Consider the following 15183-nt stretch of genomic DNA (forward strand, 5'->3'; position numbering starts at 1 on the left):
ACGCAACACCTACAGTAGCTGGCAAGAAAAAGTGGATATTTCTCTTGAAAGAAAGTACTCCGTGCCCATCTGGCCGTCTCCCATCCATTCTGCCTGATCCTCGTCCTCACCCCTTTTAACAGGGGCCAAGCTGTTAAAGACCCCATTACTGCTGCGAAGCGCACATTTCACATTTTCTCTGCGGACTAGAGAGCACGCAGTGCAAATTTTATGTGGGAACGTATCAGGAGATAGAGTTCAGAGGGAAAGGGTGGGGAGGGGGAAGTGAGTAGTACTAGCGGTGGCGGGGCAGGCGGGGTGGTAAAATGGAAAAGGGCCAGAGTCGGGAGTCAGCGAGCGCTTCAAGCGTTAACGTAATTGCAAGAATGTGAAAAATGAGGCGGCGGGGCTCCCGAGCGGAGCAAAAGGTCAGAGCACGGCGCACACAAAACAACTGGCTGGAGGACGGCCTCATTAGACCATTAAATCAGCTGACCCCCCTCTTGCGCCCTTCTATCCTTCCTACTTTTGCTTCCTCTTCTTCTCTGCTGCTTACTTGGATGCAGGTGTTGACATGGTATTCATGGATGACGCTATTGTCATTACATCTAATGACTAATGCGTATAATGAGGTGAGTCACACGCCTCTTTTTTTTAACTCCTTTTAGTTGTTTAATTCACATTGATGTAAAAAGTTTATTGCTTAACGCCTCTGAATATTGTAATGTTACATGCGGAGTCCCGCAGGGATTGGTACTCGGCCCTCTATTGTTTAGTATTTACAGCGTCCGCTTGGTGATATTTAAATGTAAAAAAAAAGAGAAGACTATTAACTTTTATGACGAAAGCATATTGCAACAAGTCAGATTTTTTTAAATATTTGTTTATATATAGGTTTTAATATTTCAAAATACAATATTTGTTATGTTTTCATTTGCTTAAATTTTTGTGGTTTTAAGACTTTTTTTATTTATCTAGAAATGCAACAAGCCATATTTTGTTTTTGTATTTTTTAACATATTTTAAAATTATTTTGATTGGTTTTATAAAAAATTATCAAAAGATTTTATTCCTTCCATGGAATTACTGTATCACTAGTGGCATTATCATTTATATACAACGTAACTCTTGTAGAACTCACTAATAAACAAATTAGATATAGATATAGATAAAAAAAGGAGAGAGAGAGAGAGAGAGAGAGAGAGAGAGAGAGAGTATTATTATTATTATTATTATCATTATTATCATTATTATTATTATTATTATTATTATTATTATTATTATTATTATTATTATTATTATTGTTATTATTATTATTATTGACAGGCAATGTAAATGAGGCGCTGGAGTCTGTCTTGGCCCGGCGCAAAGTGCCATACCGTAACTGTCTTTGGCCTCGTATCGATCGTCTGTTACTGGATACGGTGCGGATAGGAGTCGATAAGTGCTCTGTGGATTACAGGTCACTTGTACTTATGTGTGTAAGATAATCAATAGGCAGTGCATTTGTTTCTCTCCTGCCTCCCCTCCCCTACCCATCCCATCCTCGTTGCTCTCTGCTTCCTGCATGCAGCAGTCGTCTGAATATATAAGATCACAGCATCGGCGACTCTTCTATATTTTGTCATGAAACGTTAATTCAAAATCTGAAAATGTTGCGCTCGACTTATCACCAGCACTGTCTATAAAATATGAGGTTCATTTTACATAAAAACGTAGAAAATAAATAGCCGTTAAGCACAGTGATAAATTCATAAATTATAAAGTTACTATTTTTCCACCATTTTGCCCTCTCTATAATGACAGCCTGATTTTAGTTGACCATCACATGAAAACGCTCCATAATAGGATCAATAGGATCAATAACATTCCCCGTGGTCCTAGCCAAGTGATCTCCTGGTCCTGAGGCCCGACTCGTCTGCGATGCGGGTGACCACAGAGGTCTGCGGTTGGGTAATGGCTCGTCTGAGATGGTCTCAAAGCAGCCCCGCCGCAGAGTGCGCCATCCATCAATATGTTTGATCACTTATTGGCAAAACGATACAAGCGCCACGCTTGCTTCTGTGTATACAAAGATGATGAAATTTCGTGCAAAAGCCTGGACACTGCCAGAATGCACACACACACACACACAAATACATAAATATATCCACATTTTAGGCCACACTCGCACATGATAAACATTTTTTATCCAGACTGCACATGTTTTTGATCGCGTCAGAATTGACAGCGAGCGTGACGAGCAAATGGAGACAGATATCTGTGACTGGCGCACACTATCTGTAATGCATTCCAATACGTTTGTTTTGAAACGCTTTATTCCCGTTTGGCAGGTTGTGTGCTAGATAACACTAACGCGTAATTAGAGGCTGTTGTGAGCAGCGAACTTAATTTTTTTATTTTTTTTTAAATGTGAGGGAGAACTGGCAGAAAGGAACTATTAGTCACCGCCTTTTGTTCGAGTCTCTAAATAGTAACATTTCTGGAAAGCCCTTTTTTCCCGGGTGCATTGCTCGTGTTTGACTGTAAGAGTGGATAAGCGCCTTCATTTTGAGGTGTGACTGTGTTTACATGGACGCCAGTCAAAAGAAGGGATAATCCAAACGAGCACAAGGAGGGAGATGGCTTGGGATGTCATCATAAGTGCTGGCAATGGGCGATTACAAGGCCCTGCATGTTGATGATGACGCTCATATACAGTGGAACAGCTTAGGTTGAATTCAATGTTTCTCCACATTGGAAATAGTGGAAATTGAAATCATCGGTTTCAGGGTCAAATTGCTGCCGTTGTAAAACCTTTATTAACAGTGCAGGCGATTTTTGAATTAACATTTTAACATTACAGGGGTCACCGGTCGTAAGGTCAATGGGCCTTTTTTTTTTTCCAGCTACCCTGCAAGCATAACAAGAAATAGACCACTATTGATATTAAATACATTTTACATTTTATTTGAATAACAATTGACAGTCATGTCGCTGATGCATGTTTTTCCTTTGAAAAAAAAAAAAAGTTAATAACTGTTAATATTATGGTAGCGTCACGCTTATGGTCTTTTTTTTTTTTTCCAGCAACAGTAGTCAAGGTAAAGGGAATTATAAACAGTTCCAAATAGCAGCCAGTCCTTTGGACTTCTGCTAGAAAGCAAACATTATGTTGGGAAAAGCTGACTTTATTTAAGGGTTAATCAGGGGCAATTGATGCAGTATGGTAGCAGTTGAACAAGAGTCCGAATGTGATTGGTTAATTCAAAACACAGCCATATTCCACTTTTCATAGGGTGTGTATACGGTACTCAAAGTATGCAACCACATGATTTCACTTAGTATTAGTAGTTACATTTTTACTTCCCGCCTAATTTGTGTTTTTTTGTTTTCCAATTTAGTTGTACCCGTTATAGGTCTCGTCAACGGTAAAAAAAAAGTTTTGAAATTATTCATATTGGTCATTTTTGGTATTTTGGTAATATTGGTCATGTCACAAAAATCTGACATTCGAACAGGGGTGTGTAGACTTCTTATAGCCATTCTGCTTTGGTCGAATTCAGAATTGCGCAACCTTCAAGTTCCACTGTATATGAAGGATACAGTACATATCAATACGTTTGTTAGTGTTATTGTGTCTCTGCAAGGGACTCACCTTGCTCGCTGCTGTTGTCGCCGCTCTGCGACGCGTGGCCCCCACTGGAGGGCCCCGGCGTGCCGGCTGAGTGCGTGGACGTGGCGTCGTCGTGGTCTCTCCAGGACGCCGGGTTCTGAGGTTTTCGAAGAGAGAGAAGAAAGAGAGGACGTCCGTGTGAGTGACATGTGGAAGGATCGCTGTCTGTCTGTCTGTCTGTCTGTCTGTCTATCTCTCTATCTATCTATCTGTCTATCTATCTATCTACTTTAGCCTAGCTGTCTCTGTCTGTCTAGCTAGCAAACGGCTAGCTAGCTAGCTAGCTACCTCACTAGCTTGACATCTGTCTGTCTGCCTAGCTAGATAGCTATGTCTTAGCTAGCTGCTAGACAGTCATCTAGCTATCTAGCTAACTAGCTAGCTAGGTAGTGAGCTACCTATGCCCTGATCCAGTGTTTTTTATTAGCCAGTCTCAGGGGATCCGCTAAGTTAAGAAACACACACTGTATGTGTGCGCGTGTGTGTGTGCGTGTGTGCCCAATAATCCTCTTAGCCTTTTGGCGTCAACAAGTTGTACAAAGCCTCATACTATTTGATACACTGTATCTTTGCAAGCAATCATTTGAGGTTAGTAGACATAAAAATGAAATTGATACAGGAGTGTCAATTGCCAAAGCTAAGCAGAGCATTGATTTGTTTTGAATATCCATTGCGGTAAGGTTTTAGTAAAGTGTAATAATTAGTTGTTTTTGAACACAGTGATACCAATATTATTAATTTAGAAACAAATATATTTTATTTTTCCATTTTGAAAGGGTGCATGTAAGCCTCTAATCAAATTGCTCCACTTTTGGATGGACATGATGCCAACTGAATGCCTGAATGGCACTTGACACCACATATCTATTCTGCTTTCATTCATCCCTGTTGATTTTATCGAATGAGTTGCTGTTTGCAGAATGACTGTTTGAGCTTTGGAAAAACATCCTTTTGTTTTGCATTAACTCTGGTAGCCTATTAGCAAAATGACATAGTCATTTGGCCTTTTACGCACACATCTTCACCATGCATACACATTTGGCCCTTGAGCACAAAAGTTTACACCCCCTTGATCGACAGGCTGCTAGCTAGCACACCGCAAGCACACAAGACAAAGAAAAGAGAAACAAGCACAGCAGCATCTGGCAATCAGTCAAAATTGTGCAATCAAAGAGCTTCATTAATGCATGAGAACAGAACGCTTGCAATGCGGAGTCCTGCACGACGAGCTCTGCTGAGTAATTGTCTAAACACGCAGCGCAGCTCGCTTTTTCTTTTTTTTTTTGCAGATTTTTTTTCTTGTTATTGTTGTAGCACTACCAGGCGAGACTTCCGTGTCAAGTGCGAAATACAGAGGTAAGACGTCCAAACACACCACAGCCGCCATTAATCATTACCGCTGTCAGGAGTGAAAATAAGATATGACAGTGATTCTCCTGCTAATCTGCCAAAAATGTGCACACGCCCACAGAGGCTCACGAGGAACACACACACACACATATATGCACTCACACGCATGACATAATGGAGCGAGAAGTATAAACACGCGGATGCACACATTCACTTTCATAAATTCAGGTTGAGAACAAGAATGGCACTCATTTCAGAGAACAGGCCTTAGCCAAGGCCCAACAATAACACTAGTTAATGGTGGAATGTCTCCCTCCTAGCTTAGCGGCTAATAACTAATATACTGTAGGAAGAGAAATCAAGTAAGCACCTTAAAACTTGTTCTCCTGTCAATGAAGGTTGGAAATTCAAGTTGTAAGGGTTACACAAATTAGGGGGCTTCTTCCTTGGTCTTCATGCAAATGAGCTACTTTTCTGTTGCTATCTTAGCAGCTAAAATTCAGTACTGCATCCGACCTTACACCACTGTCCCACTCCAGTACTATAGGTGGTGGTAATGAGTTACAAACTGGTTGTCAACTGCCAGACAAACGCAAATGACATGTGCAAAGTTTATTTCATGATATAGTGAAGTTGCTTTTTAAAAATCTGTACTCACACCTTCGTCAGAATGTAATGGTTTCTTCCTTGTAACACATGGAAATCAAAGCAGCTTTCATGTAAACGAGCTTGCTTAGTGGCCAAATTGTAACACTGTATGTAAGAAATCCCAAGCAAGGATGAAAAGACAAATCATTGTATACAAATTCCCGCGAAAGTTGAAACACATTTTCCATTTGTAAATCAGCTAGCGTCGCGGTTATAGCGCAAACGAACAGGCAAATGGCGCTTTTGTAAATGTGCAGTACTTTGAATCAAAATTCTAATTAATTCCTATTATTATCGTGAAGATGACAAGTTGTGTTTCTGCTGTTCTAATACGGTACTGAAAATTGGTGGCCAAAATGGCCTATGGAAATCTTTTTCGCAATCTCAGGCAGCTGTAGTATAAAAATTTTCATGCCCACGTCCAAACTGGCTCTTAAGAGGACTTCACTTTTTTTTTTCCTCCTGTTTCCCTGCCTTCTCTTCTGCCTCCTTCCCCAGCCCACGAGGAAGCCGGCGACTCCGGCTGTTACAGGAAAGGCTTTATCAGTGCCACATGACGGCAGGCTCGGGTTGGAATTTCCTCCGCCGTTTCAGACTTGACCGATGGCGTCACTCGCCCCAAAATTGGGAGCCGATACCGTAGGGATGTTGCGAAAAGAAAAAGAAAAAGAAAAAAACAGCTTGGCGACGTCAATTAAAATGTTAGCCTGATGCTCCTCGAGGGCCCCCGACAGAGGAGGGCCCCTTGAGCGGAGCCCAAGGCAAACAAACGAGCCTGCATCGAGGCTTCCCGCAAACCTCAACCCACTTTTCAGTTCCCGCCATGTCATTTTCCCCCTTTCCTTAAACAAGGAAGAATACTGTACATACAGCAAAATAGTCTTCTTTCTCTTTTTTTTTTTACACTAAATTGAGGTGCCCACCTTGCCTGCGCTGGAGTGAGCTGTCCTGAAGGCGGACAGTCGCTCATAGTGTGAAATTTTAGCAGGAGGAAATGGAGGCTATGAGACGAGCGGCTGCCTGGCTCCTCTGGGTGCCGAGTCCTGTCGTGCAGCGAGCGAGGGTCCTTTTATCTGTTAAAGGGGGTGCAGACGACTACACAAGGCCCTTGAACGCCCCCTCCGCCTGCATTCAAGGCTCTCTCAGCGTCAGCTGTTCACCGGATGGCGCTGGGCGAGAAAAAAAAAAAAAAAAAAAAAAGAGCTCGGAGGGTTAACTCACGAGAGGGGCATGACAAAGAAGGCCCGTGCAGAGGTTTTGGACCTTCCAAAGTGAGCCCAGGGGGGAAGTGGGGAAAGTGGTCGGTGCCTCAGTTCACTTTCTGGGCCATTGATCGACAAACGCTCGGTTACACTTCACTAAAGTCTGTTGTCAGGGAGTTCATACAGCAACTTCCGAGTCAATTTCAAGCTTGTCCTAGCTTGGTTTTCATCGGTTTGAAACATGGGCTTGCCTGATTAACCCACCAATATTAGCTTTTAAAATGGGCACACACAAAAAATAATAATATATATATATATATATTTTGCTGAATGCTTTTTAAATATATTTACACAATAACACATTGCGACATCAGACAAAGATAATAAAAAAATACAAATACAAAATTTATATCAATCAGACCCTAGTTTAAAAAAAATTGCGGATAGCAAGTCATACATTTGGTTGGAAAATGGTGCTTTAAATTTGTTTGCGGCAATTAAAGCCTTAACAACATTCTAAGATTTTTGTTCACTGGTCTCTAGCTTAGTTTTTTATTTGTTTAGTTTTTATGTGTTTCTTTGTATGCATTCAATGTTTTGTTCTTTGTTATGTTCTGGGGAGATACCAAATGTGTAAGGTCTTAAGCTAAAATGTTTCAGAACCTGAATACAAAGCAACAAATATAGTATTTCATATTACCGAAAAGTTGTTTGTTTGTTTTCAGTTTTTTGATCATCACATTGAAAAACTAGTAAATAATGTTCGCATCTGATAAGGCACTTGACACTAAATAGCTACCTAGCTAGCCAAACAGACTGACAAGACAGACCGCTAGCTAGCTTAACAGACAGCTAGTTAGCTAGCTAGCTAGCCAGACAGCAATCTAGCTAGCTAGACAGACAGGCAGACAGATAATTGTTGATTAGAGTGACTGCAATTTTAAACAGTGTTCCTGTAGCTGTTCAAAGGAAAGTATGTATCTCCATACAGCTGCTTCCAAAGTAAATTTTAAGCATTTTTTTAATTGTAATTAGGGAAATCCGATCTCCAATGAATATTTTTTTTTTTTTAACAAGATTGATGACTTGTTCTCAGCTCCTATTTCCATGGCAATATTGTGGATACTGTGTACTCCATTTCGTCTCAGTCACGACATGACTCAATCATCCTACATCCACAATTGATTATTATGCCTTAACTATCAATCAATTAAAAGAAAAATACTGTAGTATTCCATTAATGCTCATGTTGCTGTTTTTGATTGAACATTCAAGCAGCCGTGGGAACGCTGCGTAAAAGCAGGACGCTTCCCAAAATAATCCGGTTGCATCTTCATCACGTGCAGCTTGCATGTAATTAAGCAGCGGCAGGCTCAGCAGGGGGGGTTAGAAAATGACCGGCTTCCACTCCGGAAAACTGAATGTCGGCCGCACTGGAGTGAGGCCTGGCACTTCCGCGGCCTTAATGTAACCAATCGATGAGACTTAAATCACCTATCATTGCGGGAGTAATGTGTCATTTTTAATGGCGCCGCCACTGAATTAAATCTGAAGACAGGCTGCAGTTAATGGCGTTAAAGAGAATTTATTTTATTTATTTATTTAGGCTGGGCCCTGGAGATGTGAGGTTGTCCAACATTTTCTTATACAGTGAGCGGCCAAACATTTGCACACGGTCCAGTCCAGTACAGTGATAAGACACTTCTCTTTTTTTTGCTGAAACAGATGCTACTTGCAGAGTAAATATTTACACGTATGTTTTGTACTTTTCATCATATGATGCGTCATTTATGTTGTCAAGCTAAACAAGTCCACTCAGTCAAACCTTTCAGTAATTGGAAATACATCCGGAATGCATTGCACTCAATCAATTGGTGGAGCCGAGAGTTCAATAGCAAACATGGTGAGGAAGCATGTAGCTGTTATGCCGCAATCATCCAGGTTAACTCATTCACTGCCATTGACAGCTATAAACATCAAAAATTCATTTTAACTATTTCTATTAGTTTGACTTTTTCCCTCCCACTTTTGTTAACAAGACTATGAAAACCTAGGATTTTTTTATTGTACATTTAGAACAGATATGAAATTTGTGATTAATTGCGAGTTAACGAGTGAAGTCATGTGATAATAATTATAATATTTATGATTAAAAACTTTTATTGCCTGATGCCCCGAATTTTTTAAAATATTTTCTTTCTTTCTTTCTTTTTTTTTATTCATTCACTGCCATTGACGGCTATAAACATCAAAAATTTATTTTAACAGTTTCTATTAATTTAACTTTTTTTTCCACTTTTGTTATCAAGGGTATGAAAACCTAGATTTTTTTAATTGTACATTTAGAACAGATTAAATTAAACTAGTGAAGTCATGCGATTAATTAAAAAAATGTTTTAATTAATCGCCTCTTACCCCTATTTTTTTATATTTTGTAAAAAATAATAATAATTTATGGCAGTGAATGAGTAATTCATGTTAAAAACTTTCCCCCCCAAACATTAAGGTCTTTTAAAGCACTTTAAAAATCAATTTCATTGTATGTTCTTATTTCTTAGGTACGCACTTTTTATAATTGATATCAAATCATTTCTTATTATTTGAAAAAACATTCCTATATAAAAAGTGTTGTTTACCTCCCGTAGACCACAAACGCAGCAGGAGTTAACTAGCATAACCGCAAAAAAAAAAAGTTTTTTTTTTTTTTTATTCACCTGTAATCCACAAGCCTGTCTGTGAAACACATCACAGCGCACGTTGTAACTTTGTGCACTCGACAAAAGCCCTCTTCTCCTTCCCTCATAAATTATTTACGGCGCCCCCTCTCCGAGTGGAGGGCGCAGCGGCGGCATCATCATCAGACGGCGCGCAAACACAAACATACACAAGCATTTTGTCGCGGGCCCTGTGGGTGTGATAAAGTTCAAACAAGTTGTGCGTGTCAGCCAAATAGTCAATCTACACAACAAGCGAGCGAGCACGAGCCAGGCAGACGCTACGCACAACAACAGCAAAAAGGGCATATACAGGGAACGGTGCGAATATTCCCTGAAGAAAGGCTGTAATTAAGAGAAGCGTACTCGGCGCTAATTGTCTTCAAAAGCGCAGGAGGAAGATGGAGGGAAATGGCGGCGTGCAAACACACAACACAGTGTCGGGGTGGGGGGGTGCAAAAGGAGCAAAGTCTCAGGGGGGTTGCCTTTTGCTGTCGTAATGCAAGTTGTAATTACACTGGTGCCTTGACTTAGGGCTTTAATTTGTAGTGTGACCACACTTGTAACTCAAAACATTTGTATCTCAAATTATCTTGCCACACTCAACTGCGTTCCTTGGTGATTATAATACGGGGGACATAATGCAAAAAGAAGAGTTTCACAACTAAATCAAATGCGGCAATACATTATGAGCAATAAAATCAATTACAAAACATTTAAATGTGTATTAATTGTACCAAGAAGATGCTAATAGAATGTGCATTACATATTTAGGCCCTACTGACCTGATCCAATGAATTGACTTAATACCATTTATTTCCTATGGAAAATTTGCTTTGAAATGTGAACTCGGAAGTCAACCACTATCAGATTATGTTCCACTTTAGAGGTTCAACTGTAACAATAAAAAAAAAAAAAAATCAAGTGAAGAAATCCCTCGTCTCGCTTTTCCAAACACCTGCCTCGCGCTACGCCCGCATCCCTTGAAATTTCGGCTAAAATTGATTTAGCGGCGTCATTGAATTTCCCTCCAATTCCCCTGAAAGCTTCGAGGGACACATAGAGGGAGGGAAGGGAAGGATGGTGCGCACGGAGAGGTTATACGGATCCGGTGCTGATCGCAGAAAGAACCGCTGACACGCTAGAAACGAAGCACCCGCACACACAAAGGGTCATAAATCATAACGCCGGATGATATTTCAAGACGCATCTTGCCACACGGCGTAAACACGCAAAGGAGGAGGGGAGGTCATAATTACATGCAGCTCAAAAAAGTGTAGGTGCGCACCTATTGAACAGCTGAGTGTTATAACACTAACACCCTCAATTATCAAGAAGAATAAATGGGCTCCTTAACTGAGCAGCTAATAATTCATCATGGCTGTGTTCTGACAAGACAAGGCGGCTTGAAAACTTTCTCCGAGGGCAACTTTGCACTACACTGTATGAATGGCATTTTAAAAAAAATATGCTTTTGGAAAGAGGAGGTTAAATTTATATTTAAAAACATGAATTGATTTCTATAGTGGTGTCAGGTGATTCAAATTTTTAATCGTAATTAATCGCATGACTTCAATGGGTAATTTTTAGATCTGTTCTAAATGTACAATAAAATGTTTTCATGCTCTTGTTAACATAAAAGTGGAAACTAATTTAAACTAATAGAAATATGGCTGCGTCTTTTAGCCATTGATACAGTAATTTCATAATAATTCATAAAATTGAGTTAAAAATAAAAAAAAATGTACTGAACTGTAAAAAAACGAGTGTGATATTGATTTTTGTTGTGGTCATTTTTCTGCCACTAGATGGCATCATTGCGTTTGTAAGACGTTGGTGACAGCTCAAAATAAAATTATTTTCATATTAAGAGCCATCGAGCTTTAACATGAAGTAACTTGTGAAATTCTGCACATTTCTAAAATGGTAAAAATACAACATGACCCCAGTCTCCACAGATATATGCATTGTTATTTAATTTATTACTGCTCAATTTTGACGTGGATGTGTCTGCTGTGCTGTGTGAAATTCCCCCAGTACAGTCATAAATCGTGCGTTTAAAAAATTTGTGGCGTTAAAGGAACTTTAAATTAATTCCAAATTAACGCACTAATATATATATATATATATATATATATATATATATATATATATATATTATATATATATGGAAAATAATACAAAGTGTGATGCAGTCCCCAACAATATCAAACATTGTTAAACACATCTTTTTCTTTTTTTTTTCATTAAACATATACAGAGAGCTCAGATGTACCTAATACTACGTGGCACGCCCGCACACCACAAATTATAACCTACCAAAATTACCCCTAAATAAATCAAGGCCTCTCTCCAAACACCTTCAATAAAAAGTTATTATAATGATGACGATGCTCGAGGGGATTCGCCGGGGGAGTTTTATCGAGGTGCGCCTGATAAAGTGGTGCACATAAAAAGCAGACAAGTGATGTGAAGAAACGTCTATCATTACCTGCAGACGTTTTCTTTTAAAAATAAATAAATAAAACCAGCGCACATACTGAACATATGTGTGCCGCGCGCGTTGTACAGTATAAGACCTTGTGGCGGCTGCATAGCAATGCACTTTGTGCAACAAGTGAGCAAAGCTTCTCTCCTGCTCCGGCTCCCTCTCTCGCTTGCAGCCATGATGATTAGATATGGCTCCCAACAGGCCCTGGGAGCGCTAATCAAATAGGAAATGTAAGGCTAGACGGAAGTGCATAGCAACACAAGGTTGGATAAAGTGGTGCGCCGTTTTGTTTACTTGGCAACGCTGATTTGGGACCCTGAAATACTTTGAAACTGGACTGAAAGTGGATATTTTTGGAAGACCAAATCATGACCAGTTCTGTCTAAGTGCAAAAACAAACTGGACAGAGTTTGCGCACCACTTTCAAGAAAAATATTTTCTTCAGAGCAGGGTTATAATATATTTTTTTATTTTTCATTAGTTAGTTTTTATTTTATTTTGACTTTTTTGCTATCTTGTTTTAAGAGGTTTTTTTTTTAAATAATTTCTTTTAGTTTAGACTGTCTTAATTTTAGTATTAGTTTTAGTATTTTAATATATATATTTATGGAATAATTGTGGAGTGCAGGATGAAAAAAGTATTACGTAATAAAGTAGACTACAATTTCGAAACAACTGTTTGACCTCCTTTCTTCTGTACAGCCGAACAGTAATAAAAAATAATACCTTTAAAATCGTGAATGAAAATAATTATAAAGATGAAAATGAAGGACGTTTTTTTTTCACTTTGATTGCAGTTAGTTTTATTCATGTAAAATGGAATTTCAGTTAGTTATTTTTGCAATCAAATGTTTTGTTTTCAATTTTAGTATTACTTATTTTGTTAGTGTTCATTAACTATTATTACATTGATACTCCGTTCTACAGCCTGCTCAATATCGTGCGTCCACTAAGCAGTGGTCAAAGTCGGGTATATGAACCATTAGCAGTGTGTGGGGCTCCCTCTAGTGGTAGGCGAAAGAATCACTGAATACAATGTTCGAACTGTACATACTTGTTATGTTAGTGTCTTAAGGTTTGTTTGTTTAAATCCACAACAGCACATTTGTTAAGTGAAGTTGAGCTGCATTTAACTTTTATGTTCAATACATTTTCATTTAATCATTTAGAACGGTTTGTTTTCAAATGTTTATTTGGGTACAAATTCAATTTAACTTTTGCGTACAATACTTTTTTTTTTTTTAAAGAATCATTTCCTTAAATTACAATAATATTAAGAATACCTTTTAAGATTTTGATGAACATTTGGGATTATTTTAATGTTGAAATGATGCTGTTACTTTATTATTTTATGGTAGTTATTTTATATGTATTTAAATTATGTGTAGTTATTTTTATATGGTAGACCTACAATTGGTGTAAAAAGAGTTTACCGCTTCAATAAAGGCCTTCAATAAAAAGGAAAAAAAAGCGTAATCATTATACCACATTGTGACGTCATCGCCTACTGACCTCGCATGCAGTACTGTATCTTTTTCAGTGTGCGTTTTGTACCTGAAACAAACAGACCCCTACATGTATTATTGCAACACTTGACTGACGCTCCAAGTGAGCTCACCGTGCCTTACCAGTTCCCTGCCTGTTGCAGAAAATCCAGTGTAAACATTCAACCGTCCCCCCCTTTTTTTATCCCCCCCCCCCCCTCCTCCTCCTCTCTTTACAGCCATCCAGCGTCAAGATAAGCAAGCGCGTAACCTCCATGGGAACTCCTATCTACCTCCCTGAGGAAGGATCTCCAAAACAAAGCAGCGAGAAGCCCGCGAGGTCCTCAAAAGCAACACGCCACTACTAGCCTGCCGCGCATATTCGAACCCGTTTAGTTGTGTTGAATTAAAAGCGGCGCAAAATGTCATTAAGAGAAAAACATAACGCCTCTATTTTACCCGGGATGGGGTTCGTCTAAAAGGGAGGGGGTTAAGTCCTGGGTGGGCTCCGGCGGCGGAGACAGTGCCCAAATCAACAGTGTCAGTGAACGCCTCTCATCCTCTTTCTCGCTCCAGCGTAATCCAATCACGACCAAGACAATGCTGCACTCAAGTGTAAACAAAAAGTGCGCCTATTTGCGATGCTGTCAGGTATGAGGAAAGGGGGAGGGGGAGGCAGGGGGGGTATTATGAAAACACACGCACCCTCCTCATCATCGACACTAAATCCAACTTTCACCACATGAGACGCTGGCGTCCAGGGAGGCCGATTAAAAATGCAAAGCGGAGAAAAGTGGACGTGAGAGATCCGGATCGGAGCTCATTAGCATATCCAGCTATCCTGGTAAACTGGGGATGACAATTAATTGGGAAACGACTAATTAATTTGATATAAGCAGTAAATAGGTCAGGATTTGTCCCACATTTGTTTTGTTTTTTATATCATCCATCAACTTTTTAGCCAAAGTAGCCGCCGTAAAAAGTTGACCAGCGTCACAAAGGAGGAATTAATTCCTCAAAGTGTAAATACCTGACGAGTAAAATGGCTGCAAGATACACGAAGCCTCCCGAACTTGTCTTACTCGATATATCTCATTTTTCTGGGTACCACTTTATAATAGGGGTTAGTAGAGTGTTTATAAACGTTAACAATAATGTAATAAACACTTTATAAACGGTTAATAAACATGACCAAAAACAAAGTGCAGGCTCACTATTTGATGACGTCATGCTTGTTACATGTCAATCATTCTAAATTATCCTGTGGTAGGCTATATTGGAAAAATTTGGCACAATTAAAGATGCACCAATATACTTGTTTCGATATATTTAATTATCATAATTAATTAAGCGCCTTAAACTGAGATATTTTCATAGCCCTATTGACCAAAATGACTGCAGTAAGCATTGTCTCACTATTTGGCAAGTTTGTGCTCCGGACACACAATTAATTCCTTTGATGTGTTTGCGTCATTTCTAACTATTGTAAGTAAGTGTCAAACATAATTAAAGAGGCGTGGTATAATGACATTTTAAAAATTAATAAATCAATAATGCCAATTGTTGGTTCGCTATTTGGCAAGTTGATGAGAGAGCAGTGCAATTTATCCACTTGATGCTATTTAAAATTCATTATTGTACGAAATATAATTAAAAGGGC

General features: G+C 39.2%; 1 protein-coding gene across 8 annotated transcripts in view; it reads right to left on the reverse strand.

Moving 5' to 3' along the window:
• The window catches only part of meis2a (Meis homeobox 2a), a 109544-nt gene that overhangs the window by 89604 nt on the left and 4757 nt on the right, over positions 1 to 15183 (reverse strand). For all 8 annotated transcript variants that reach the window (XM_086094473.1, XM_086094475.1, XM_086094474.1 and 5 more), the window contains exon 7: positions 3617 to 3731. In XM_086094473.1, the coding sequence (XP_085950599.1) occupies positions 3617 to 3731 (115 nt within the window). The remainder of the gene's footprint in view (positions 1 to 3616; positions 3732 to 15183) is intronic.

The sequence above is a fragment of the Leptonotus elevatus genome, chromosome 14 (genome assembly GCF_054856555.1).
Source record: "Leptonotus elevatus isolate MCC_2025b chromosome 14, RoL_Lele_1.0, whole genome shotgun sequence".
Taxonomy (NCBI): domain Eukaryota; kingdom Metazoa; phylum Chordata; class Actinopteri; order Syngnathiformes; family Syngnathidae; genus Leptonotus; species Leptonotus elevatus.